Source organism: Mytilus californianus, unplaced genomic scaffold, assembly GCF_021869535.1.
Source record: "Mytilus californianus isolate M0D057914Y unplaced genomic scaffold, xbMytCali1.0.p SCAF_7, whole genome shotgun sequence".
Taxonomy (NCBI): domain Eukaryota; kingdom Metazoa; phylum Mollusca; class Bivalvia; order Mytilida; family Mytilidae; genus Mytilus; species Mytilus californianus.
Window position 1 is genome coordinate 67710241 of NW_026262723.1, and position 12950 is coordinate 67723190.

The 12950-nt window shown below is 32.2% G+C and overlaps 1 protein-coding gene across 1 annotated transcript; it reads left to right on the top strand.

The window, feature by feature from the left end:
• Positions 1-794: 794 nt before the first annotated feature.
• Positions 795-12810, top strand: LOC127709509 (zinc metalloproteinase nas-15-like). Its single transcript, XM_052215115.1, has 11 exons — positions 795-831; positions 2022-2074; positions 3105-3183; positions 4772-4895; positions 5904-6079; positions 6782-6997; positions 8215-8403; positions 8725-8889; positions 9359-9479; positions 10645-10819; positions 12523-12810. The coding sequence occupies exons 1-11, from the start codon at positions 795-797 to the stop codon at positions 12682-12684; spliced, it is 1497 nt and encodes a 498-aa protein (XP_052071075.1). The 3' UTR covers positions 12685-12810.
• Positions 12811-12950: the final 140 nt, after the last annotated feature.

The following is a 12950-nucleotide window of genomic DNA, read 5'->3' on the forward strand; positions in this document are numbered from 1 at the left end:
TCAAATCATAAATAGGATTACCAAAGTTTGTATAAATAAAACATTTGACATGGAATTTCGTAAATGTAGGCTCTTAAACGGGTATCGAAGATCTTAGAGGGGGGTGTCCGCTTATCATAACTATTGGCCTAGTTTAATTCACATTAAAACAAACTTAGTACTCTTCCGTATTTATATAGACAGAACCTCTTACTACCAGTATGTCGATCATGGCTAATCAAATCTTGGGAGTTTTATGTATGTGCTTGGTAAATGTTCAATGTCGCCCGACAGAATCTGAGGTATATATGTATATTGAACTGCCGTTTATTGATTTAATATTTTTAATTTTTACGTTATTTTTGTTTTAATTATTATATCGTTATATAACTTCTTAGAGTATTTTTAGCATTTGCAAGCTAACTTTTGATGATCTATTTTTCATTGAATTTCCATATTTAGCTGAATTCCATTTTTTTTACCATAATATTTCGGATCATTTACGAAAGTATATATATTACAGATTGGAATTAAAACGTGGGTGTCATGGAATTTATCGACCCTTCGTTAACAATACGGTGTAATTATAGTACTAAATAACTGAAATGTTTTTGACTAAATCAATTGTTTTTTGTTTACAACAGAACATTTTAGAGTAAACAATATTTTATCATAAATTATACAAATCACAATATAAATTCACATTCACAACAAGCAACAAGTCCTTATATTAATCTGTCTCCCAAGCAGAACATTTTGCAACACACATTCATTAGAGCAAAATTTGTTTACAGATCTCTGCCTACCTCAAGGCAATGAAAAATGACCCTACACTACCAGAACAGAATTTTGGTAAGATATTCATTGATTTATCATTTATTCATGGTCTTACCCAAATGTATCAAATTCTGTGCAATATTGAACACTGCAACTCTTTTTTTAAAATGAACTATATTTTCAATGAGAGGTAGAACAGTGTTAAGATTTAACAATACGCAATAAAAACTGCGACGTTATAAAGTATTCAATGTTTATACCCATTATCCCGATCATTGCCAGAAACTATTTTTATAGCATAAGTGCATGAATAACTAAATTGCTTAAAAGATAGAATCTGTATTTTATTTTTACACATCTATGTTATTGGTATACATGTCATTGGAATAAGTCAGACTGAGCGAAAGTTTTCTATACTGCCACTTAATTCATGGAAAAACAATCGACATTATGTTATTTGGATCAATATATTTTAGTAAACACATAGGTTTATAGGTCCTGACATGCTTTTCAAGACATATGCCTTTCCATGGGAAGCAAATGTGCTCCTCTTGTCACCGACTTGTTCCGTTTATTCGTATAAGATAGACTTTACACAGGGCTTCCCAAGAGGAATTAAAAGAAGCTAACGTTGACACTTCCACTATGTTTTATTTTTTTATTTCAACTCTAGCTATAATGTCCTCTCACTGAATAAAGTAAGGTGACTATGTTGACCCTCCTATCCAATTAAACTTTCAATAAAGAAAATCACATATATAATTCGATCTGCTTCACATCTTGACTCACATATAGAACTTTAAAGGGAGGACATTTCAATTAAGAACTTATCTTGAATTAAATTCTTAAATTTTTTAACTCCATTTTAATGTAGCAATATCATACGAAGTATATATATATATATTGCCTGTTGATACGATATTGCATTTCCTTCGTGAATTTCCGATAATAGAACACAGAACATTACATTATAAGGTATGTAGGTAAAAAATGGAGACATGTGCCTGTGTGATAGAGAGTTGCTGCTGAAAAGGAAGCTATTGAACCAAGTATTCATAAGGATAAATTTAAAGTCATCTTTTCGAAAGTTGTATGTGTACAGGAAGACCAAGGTTGTTGCATTTTTCATGTATGAAATTCATGATTGCGACTTACCGTTGGATTTTTTACTTGCAAGCTTTCTTTAGAATAACTATAATTCATCATTGAAAACTTAATAATCATATATGGAAATATTAAAAAAAAACATTATCAAATAATTTCAGGAAAAGATATTCCAGGTTTAATACAAGGTGACATTCTAGAAGGTCAACGTGACGTAAGTACTTGTTCAGAAACAAAATGAGTGCGCATGAATATTGCCTACAGTGACGATGGTTATATGCTTGTTTTTTTTCTATAATAACCATAAGATATTCCTAAAAAAAAGGGGGGGTTCAAACCCGTGAACACCATGAAATTTTCACATAATTGAAAAAAAGAAAGAAAAAAGGGGGTTCTAACCCCCGAACACCCCTGGATCCGCCAATGACCATCTCCATCACCAATACTACTACTCATTTGCATTACATATAACACCACTTATACTAGATCTATTCCTGCATGGATTAGTTCAAAGGTTCATTTTTGATCATAATGAAGATGTTCACTATACGATTTTTACATGAAATACAGAGAAAATTGATATTAGCGTAAATCCGCGCATTCTACCTGTTTCGAAGTCATGTGTGGGTCTATTATATATTAGTATTGCAGTAAAAAGTGCCGAAGTCATTTCAGTTGTTTGAAATAATATATACTTTGACATCCATACTCTTATTCCGAAATATCACTCTGTTTTACAGGTTTTTTTTATTATATAATTTCAAAATTCCAGACAATAATTTGCATGCCTTATTGCACTCGATTCTGTACGAACCTATTCAAATGAGAGACCAATTAAAGCCGTTCTATTGTTCTATTACATGTTATACTTGATGTGCAGCGGCAAACATTACACCCTGTTATTCAGGACGTTCATATTAGTATACCCTGCATTATCCACAGGAAACATGTCAATCTAGATAATCACATATTTCGGCCTCGAGTCGATCAGTCTTTGCTCACACTCCTAAATGCTCAGCTGAGAAACAGCAAACGTCTATTTTAAAGTCTGCGGCGGGTTAAATACTAGGTTATCAATCCCATGGCCTTCAGCTTTCGAGACAACCCCGATACCACGACACAACCGAGGCGGTTTGCTTAAATATGCGGATACTAATTACATTTTTTTGTGGAACTTTTTTAGTGAAATGTGTGCCGTCTAACCATTTCATTGAAACAAGGTCTGATTTGTATCTTAATTGTAGGTTCGTAACTCTGTGGTGAATTATCAACGAACATGGACCAATAATGTAGTTCCTTATACATTTGCACCCAATAACTATAGTAAGTGAGCATATTTATTTGCTAAGTAAGCAATCATTACCAAAGTAAAAAAAACTTAATTAGTCACAAGATTTAATTGAATGAATAAATTAAAAGCTTAACAAATGCAGAGAAAACACTTTCCAAAAATGTTAATTTTCTATTTGTACGAAAGCTCTTTGTTGTGACAAAGAATTTACCTCTTCTATTTTCATTAGTCCAATGTATTACGCGTTACGTTTGCGCGAAAAAAAACTACGTTTGCTTGAAAATTACCTGTTGAAAAGTCACCACGTTTGCCCGGATTGAATAAAAAAAATAATAAAAAGAAATCCTTGACTTGATATAAACAAATTATGATTTCCGAAATTAAACAAATTTACTTTTAATCATTTTGAAAATTGTTTTAGCCACAAAACGTACCAACTATGGTCCAGAGTATTTTCACAGCTATTACAATGAACAGTTTAATTCTACTCATTCAGCATCTACACCTCCATTGAGATTATACTGCTTCAGGCGACTATTTACATTGAAATTCGCGGTAGTGAAAACTAAGCTCTTGTAAAGCGCAAAGAAAAGGACAAAATTCGGTTTACCGCTCAACAATTTTTGAGGTTATAAACTGGGGAAACTTCCCGCCAACGTGATTTGAAATCGCTCGGGTATAAGTACCAGACAAGGACTGATTTATGGATTATATAAACAAATAAAGACTTCTTTAATATATATTTATTGATATAAGAAACAAGAAGATGTGGTATGATTGTCAATTTATGTTTAAACAATAAACGAAAATCAAATATAATAGACAACCAACGACATAACTTATTTTCCTGAAACAAAACCGTAAAATTTAGATTATTCTCTGGATAAAATCCAAGGTAAAGTCCCAGGTAAATTGCAGGTAATTTCGTGCAAACGTAATACCATTTCTGCGCGCAAGCGTAATGCTTGTCATATTCAAATTCGCGCAATGTAGGTCGCCCTTTTTTAATACCATTTCCCTTCAATATTTATGTCGATTAAAATGACGTATTTTAATTATCAATATGTTACATTAATAAGATGAAATTACACTACCGTAACCGTTTGTTTTCAAATGAAAGAACAAACTAAGAGGAATTAAGCAGATGCGCAAACAAAATAAAAAAAAATCAAAAAAAATCGAAGCAACATTTCATTAAGAAATTAGGGAAAACTTCAACGAATCATGCAAAAAAGAAAAAAATAACCGGCGGTGAACAGATTATATCTTCTTTTTTTTATAAATGTGAAAATATGTCAGTTGACATCAAAAATGTCGAATTCAAAAATACGTGATAGTGTCACAGTCAAATAATAACAGATCTAGTTCATTATTCACTTTTCAACTTGAATACTGAAATATAAACTATTTAAGTATTCATTATATATTACCAAACGTTGAATAATGAATAATGAACTATTTAATTATTGAATTTTGAAAAATGAATAATGGACGTACTTTAGCACGGATTATTTGGACAAATAAGTAGCCCGGCGCCTAATTTATAACCTCTTGAGTGAGTTTTTTTTATATTATACGAATAAAAGCTACAAAAAGACTATATTCTTTGCTCTTTTATAGGTTCTACTGAACGAAACTATATCGTAGCAGTCATTGCAGACATGATGAAAATAACAAGAAAATGTATCACATTTATTCCACGAACAACAGAAAAAGACTTTGTGTTCATACAGAATGTTGGGGAGTATGTAATGATATAATACTATATTTGCCTTTGTCTGTATTTTTGATCTAATCAAACTCATCATGGATATCAGGTTATAATTTGTGTACGCAAGACGCGCGTTTCGTCTTCAAAAGACTCATCAGTGGCGCTCGAATCAAAAAAGTTGAAAAGGTCAAATAAAGTACACAGTTAAAGAGCATTAAGGAACCAAATTTCAGAAGGTTTTTCCAAATATTGCTAAGGTAATCTTTTCTTAAAAAGAATACATTTGTTATTTCTGGGGATTCCTCAATGACTTGATTTGTTATCACTCTCACCCCCCCCCCCCCCTCCAACTGTTTTTTTTCAAGTAATCATTAGTGCAGCCAATCTTGCATTAGCACTGTGTTAGTCACATGTGTAGCTGCGATACTTACTGATGGGCGTCAGGTAGGAGGAGCATAAAGAATTAAGCACATAAAGATGGATAGAATGTAACATTATATACCATGTCTCACTCCTTTAGACTCGTTTTTTAGTAGTTAATGTAATCCCTACTGAGTTCGCCCTCGTTCCTGTTTATATCTTGACTTCTAAACATGCAGATTTAGACTGAAATCAGCATTTGACCAATGAGACAACTATCCACCAAAGTTCAAATGAAGTGGATGTAAGCAATTATAGGCAACCCTACGGCCTTCAACAATGAGAAAAACCCATACCGTATACTAGTAGTCGGCTATAAAAGGCCCCGACATGACAAATATGAAACAATTCAATTGAAAAAGCTAACAGCCTAATTTATAACAAAACAATTTACGAAAACAAATACGACAGACATTTCATCACTGAAAAGAAATTGCTTTCAGTATCACTAATAATAATTCCTTTGTTAAATTGCTTTTTAAAATCAGTCTGATCAGGATTAAAATATTTTGCAAAAACTAGGACCAAAAAATAATTCCGGTTTAGCTGTTGGGTTTTACTTTGATGTAAAGACACTCTTATTGTGAAGTGAGTGATTGTATAATTCTTGCCTTCTTGTAGATGTAACAGTGCTATTGGCAGGACTGGTGGCGCGCAGATATTACACCTTGGTAATCAATGCTTAAAAAATGGTACCATAATGCACGAATTAATGCATACACTTGGTTTCTGGCATGAACATACACGACCAGATAGGGATGACTATATAACAGTGTACGAAAACAATATTTTGAAAGGTAATATTTAGGGTTATCGGACATCAAGACAATGATTATTTTGTACATTATTTTGCATTATAAGCTCAGATTCAAAGTCAAGTACTGATCCTACTAAGTGTTTGTCTTAAGTTTGGTATTTATGGCAGATCTTTTATGGAACTTAGTTAGTGATATTGTTTCTTATGAATTTTATCGTCTCTATTGAATTTATTCACACAATTTCTATATAAGATGTTGATTAATACTGATGTATTGTATAGACATATGTCTACTGTTGACACTTTTATGTTTTTCTGTAGATGTTTTAGATTTTTTAAATTGACAAATTGATGTCATTTTTTGTCAGAAATTCCATTTACAACCTCTGTTCAACCTTATAAACATTGTCAAAATTATCTTTTTTATTTTGCAATTTATGCTCTTTTAGCGACCATACACAAGACAACATTACATATATAGATGTATGCAAAACTGGTATCTTTATAAGGATGCATATGTACATCAGATGATTTAAACTAGGAAACGTATTGCATTAGTTATCATGTTTATACAAATATTGACATGTATCTTAATCGTCTGAATAAACGTCAAAATCCGTAAATAATTTTAAATGGTTTAGATTTTGTGATATAAGGTACTGAAATATATTTTGTAAATGCATTTTTCAAAACTACTTTCTTCCGGAATAATATATCATAAGAAGTATTTTTTCTTATTCAGAGTTTTCATATAATTTCAACAAAATGCCTGCAAAGTCAGTATTACTACTGGAGACATATGATTATTGTTCAATAATGCATTACTCTCCAACAACGTTCTCAACTGATCCATTGAAGCGCACATTTGAACCACGACAACACGTAGAATGCGAGATCGGTCAGCGAGACTACTTAACAGAGAAAGATATCAACAGAATACAAAAATTGTATAACTGTGGTATGTTTTACCTATCTATGATACAAAGTGATCTAGAGATAAAGATGATGTTACACCCATAGGTGCTTGAGGACAGAATGCTGTGTTGAGCCCCCAATAGTCCCTTCCCTTCATTATCATAAACCCCGATTTTACAGTATATATCAGCTGTTTGTACCATATGAATACCCATATGCCATATTTTTACTCCGAATATACATGAACACTTTCAACGTGCCACTCGACTAGTTATAGTCATAGGGTACAGATAGCTGATATATATTGTAAAATCGGGGTTTATGATAATGAAGGGGAGGAAATATGGGGCTCAACACAGGATCCTGTCCTCAAGCACCTATGGTTGCATCATGTACATTCTTAATCAATAAACGCTCCCCAATAATAGTGACAGCATAGAGTCAATCATTTACACCTGCCCAATAATCAGCACTTCTGTGTTGACATGAATTATCATCTATATTGTCATAATTATAAATTAACTGTTTTCAACACTTTGAATTGTTCGAAAAAGTAATGACTTTTTACCACGGGAAAAGATTATCTCAGCTGCATGTATTTGGCAAAATATTTCGGAATTTTTGGTCCTGAATGTTCTTCAACTTTGTACTTTATTTGGCCTTTAAACAGTTTTGATTAGAGCGTCTTTTGTAGACGAAACGAGCGTCTGGCGTACAAAATTGTAATTCTGGTATCTATGAAGAGTTTTTTACATCCACCAAGGAGATTGTCAATAAAAACCAAATCTTAAAGGATCTGGTTGTGAGAAGTAGTAATGCAAATGTTACATTCATATGTGATTCAATTAAGTATAAAGAGATGCTGTTAACTTATTTATTTCATTTCTTGACATTCATATTTTTTACATTGTCATTTCGGGGCCTTTTATAGCTGACTGTGCGGTATGGGCTTTGCTCATTGTTGAAGGCCGTACGGTGACCTATAGTTGTTAATTTCTGTGTCATTTGGTCTCTTGTGGAGAGTTGTCTCATTGGCAATCATACCACATCTTCTTTTAATATATAATAAAGGCCGATAACTCTTCAAAGTGTTACAGTATATCTTTTGTACACATATCTAGTTTCATAAACCTTAATTGCATCATATGATATAATATGTTGATATTAAATTTTATATGTATTGAATGATCGGGGAACAAAATATTTCGAAACAAAATTTAAACGATTCTAAGAAATTTAACATCAAGTTCAATATTGTAGAGAAAATTGAAGAAATGTGTTCCAAGCCAATAGCACCAAGGAATGGCAATGTAACATTCTCAGATAGAAAAATAAGTTCCAAAATACAATATAACTGTTCTGCTGGATATGTATTATTTGGTCCATCAGAAAGATTTTGTAGAAATGATGTTATTTGGTCTGGTGACGAGCCACTGTGTTTACTTACAAGTAAGTATTTATTGTCATCATTAATATTTCCAACGCTAGAATTTGCAATATATATTTATGAAAAGAAGATACAAATATTTAGAAATAAAAGTTACTAAGGATTTAATTAATTGTAAGTCAAAAACAAAGAAAACACCATCAACAACTGAAAAAGGCGACACGACAAACAGTACAAACATTACATTCGACAGTATAACTTAAGACTGAAAAAAAAACTTTACCACTTGTATCTAAAACTCATATAATCGTTCCTTTACTATCACCTAAATTATTGCTTTTTCATAAAATCTCAACAGTTTATCAACTCTTTTTTACTTACAGATAATGTAGTGAACTTTTGTAATTTTGACGAACCTGGAACTTGCAATTGGAATACTGATACATCGGACCCCGATCAAGACTATGAAGAGTGGTCCAAACAAGCAGGATCAACAAAAACACATCAAACTGGACCTGTCTTTGATCATACCAGGGAAACCTCAGATGGTAACTTATATTAATATGCTCACAAAACATTTCATTTCCATAATAACAAGCTGAACTGCCAATCAGATTCGCTTCGGTGTTTATTTGTAACTGATTGTTCCTGTTACGTTTGCTTTCCATTTTTGTTTTATTTCATTACCAGCTGGTAACATTCTGACTTGTCCATCTATTAGTAAGAAACACGTAAATCATTATTCGACCCCCCTAACTTTAAAGTTATTATACGCTGAACCCACCAGATTTGTTTCAACCTATATTACACGTAAGTCATATATCGTGTACAATGTTGATATTTGACCTTAGTATGTCGTTCTTTACACACCAATCAAATTAAATTAGATATTTTGAAATTTCCAATTAACAAAGCAGGAAATATAACAAAGTGTTGATTCCGACTGCTGTTTGGAGACGGCAGTCATATCCATGAAATTTTCGAAACAATTCTAATTGTTCTACGTATTCCTTTAAGGTTTTTATATGTATGTTGAAAGTTCTGAAAAATACAAACAAACGCATAACCAAACAAGGAAATTCAGAATGAGGAATTCTAATATCAGTCACGGCGATGTTCAGGGAGGAGTCTGCATGTCGTAAGTTAACGTTCATTCAGATTTATTTGACTAAACTATGCATACGTGGCACAGGCACTTGTCTCAGAAAAAAAAAATCCTATTTACCTTAATATAAATTAAGGTATATAGGAAAAAAAATTCTGAGACAAGTGCCTGTGATACGTGGCCAAATATTAGCATAATAAATGTGTAAAGGTGTCAATGGAGGAAAAGCAGAAGTTTTTAAAGTTTATTGGTCATAATAAGAAAAAAGAGCTATGTCAATTATTCAATTTGTGAAATATCAAGGAATGTTTAAAAAATAAATATGGACACATAAACAACGCAAAAGAGAGGCGAAAGATACCAAAGGGATAATCACACTCATGAGTCGAAAACAAACTGACAATGCCATGACAAAAAACGAAAAACGACCTAGAATACAAACAACAGTATACAAAACACAACATAGAAATCTAAAGACTGAGCAACACGAACCCCATACACCTAAAACCAAGGTGATCTCAGGTGATCCGGAAGGGTAAGCAGATCCTGCCCTACATGTGGCACTCGTCGACTCGTGTACAAACACGGTGATTAGTCTAAATCGGTAGGTCACATTCGAAGAAAAGAGGACGAGTTTGTGGTTACAATTGGAACATATCCGTCGTCGTTTTCAAATGAACAATACAAAATACAAACTGAAAAAAAAATATATCAAATTAAATAAATCAATAAAATTAAACAAACATAAAATTCAAATGAAAACAAAATACAATAAAATGGAAAACATTGGATTTTAATGAGCAAAAGTAACATTTAAATGATACAAAATATGCAATATTAGCAGGTTATCGGTTTGAACAAAAATAACAGCGTTTACAGACATTTAGTTCGATTTATTAACACGAGGGAAATTTTGAAAAAAAACACAATATTAATGAGCCAGTTGCACAAAAAAGACCTAAGTTTGTGAATAGAGGTATGTATTTTTGTAAGCAAATGTTTTGGAGGAATATGATTAAAGGTGCCGTGTTACAATGTATGCAACCGTAACTATATCATTTAACAATATATTGTCCATCTACCACAAAGGGAAGTTATCAATATCATACCTTATTATCATAATATACAAAGAAAACTAATATTCATACCGTATTTGATTCCGTAAAAATATTATCGAAACAACTGATAAATGTTGCAGATTTTATTCTAATACATATGGCAAAGGAATAGTTCCAGGTTCGCTTCAGGTGTACGTAGCACCATCAAACACTTCACAAACAAAACTGATATGGAAAGATGATGGAACAAATTCCCAGAAATGGATACGGAGAATCATTTCAGCGCAAATCAAGCCAGATTCAATTGGTAAAATGGTATGTTTTTTTTATAATATTAGAAATCGTAAGCATTGAATTTCAATCAAAATGTAAGTCAGTGCTTGTTTGTTAAAAACCTGACCTGTAAGGTAAAGCTGAACTTGGAATTTTGAGTTCTGAGTCTATTCCATAAGACTCGCAATCACATAATTCCCATTGTATACATTAGATCTTTCTCATCCTTTGTTTGTGAGTATTTGCGGTGAAGATTATCCCTGTCAATATGCATTTTAAAGGAATAGGTAGGTTTTACATCAATTTCAACTACTATAGGTCGATGCCAATGTTTGTAGACGGTGTGTCCCCTTAGTATTATCAAGCTAAATTATGTCTTATGCAAACTCTTACCTTTAATAGGAAGACTGCAATTCTATAATGCAAAAAAAAAAGAGAGAGAAAATACCAAAAGAACAATAAAAAGTCTTAAGGTCCAAACGAAAACAATAGCAAAACACTACACAGAAAACGAACCCCATCATAAATCGGTGGTGAACTCAGGCACTCCAGAAGAGTAAGAGATTTCTGATCCATTAATGGCACACGTCGTATTACTCATTGCAAAGTAAAACAATACGGTAACAAGTTGCATTAGGTATTTTCACGATTGAGGAAAAGAGAAAGTGGTCAAGACAAATAGAACCGTGGTCATCATTGACATAGATTCAATAACGGTCAACCAAATCATGATGGCTTCCGCTAACTTTTGAGGAAATGACTTCCTTTTTACCATTTGGAACCTTTGATGCATTAGTTTCATTGTAAGTTGTAACCCTATATCAAAGAATTTATCATGATTCAATGTATTCTGTAGAAAATCGTATCGGTTGGGAAGCAAAGTTGATTTCCAAACTTTTCAGATGAAAGTAGATTTTAAGAAGCGAAATGTTTAAGTTGTACTGGGTACGCTAAAAGTCAGAAGAACTAAAAGGGGCCGTTTAAAATCGTAATTATAAACAAACAGGCATCACCACAGCAAAAATTCAAAAAAACAGAAACTCAAAAAACATTGAAGTTTAGAAATTAACATATTAAGCAACACGTCAACTCAATTAAAAACGGGGCTTGAACTTAGTAGCTCCTAAATGGTAAGCATTGTTGCAGCCATTGACGTATAGAAAGCTAAAAGAAATGGAAAGATTAAACCAAATAATATTTATGAATAAAAGAAAAGATGTGGTATTAGTCATGGAGAGATTTGACCAGCAACACAAGTTACCCATCTAGAAACCAAAACATGATTTCCAACTTTACAATATATGTTCTAGATGCCAATCAATAGTTGTAAAAAATGATGCTATGTTCAAAACAACAACCGAAAAATCAGAATCACGAGATTTAACTAACGATGACGTTCTCACAATAGATAAATAATTTTTGGGATGGATTAAAACAACAAATCAAAACTTGTTTCTGCATTCCATATTCTACTGCTATGTTTAATTGTCTATTCTATTGTTATTATATATTTTTTATAAACTAAAAAAGAAGTGTAATTTTTTTAACTGGTTGCTGAAGACAAATCGTGTACTAGTAAGTGACAAATTATGAACTAACGAATGGATGAGCCACACACACAAGCACTATACAACTGTTGAAACAGAATAAAAAAGGAATTTTCTCCTTCAGACGCTGCTTGTAAATATAATTTTTGACTTCCTTAAATGATGGCTAACGGTAGACCTTTTTTCTCCATTTTATAGATTGACATTATAATTGAAGTGGACATAGGACAAAGTACAACGCCATGGGAAAGTGATATAGCTGTTGATGACATTTTAATTGCATCATGCAATCAAATAAAAATATACGAAGACTGGTTAGAAAAACATGCTTCTACATTGGTTCCTCAACCGGTTGGATAAATAAAATATATTAAAAGTGGAATAATACGGCGCAATTTAAGTTTTACCTTGCGGAACTTCTATACCATTGTGTGTTTTGTATTTCTTTTTTTTTTATTCTGTATTTTCTCATTTTTTTCTGTTATCTAAAAAAAATTACTGAAAATAAAAAAAAAAAACATATGAAGATAAAAATGATAATGGTTTAATATTTTTGAAATTTCTCAACATTTTTGGCCATCAGTATCACACATCACAAAGTCGCTCTTGCAAATTTGTTATCATAC

Excerpts from the sequence above, each read along its gene's own strand:
- LOC127709509 (XM_052215115.1), top strand. The coding sequence starts at position 795 with ATGAAAAATGACCCTACACTACCAGAACAGAATTTTG. Across the intron at positions 6,080-6,781 it reads CGAAAACAATATTTTGAAAG|AGTTTTCATATAATTTCAAC; the intron begins GTAATATTTAGG and ends TTTCTTATTCAG. Across the intron at positions 8,890-9,358 it reads TACCAGGGAAACCTCAGATG|GTTTTTATATGTATGTTGAA; the intron begins GTAACTTATATT and ends TATTCCTTTAAG.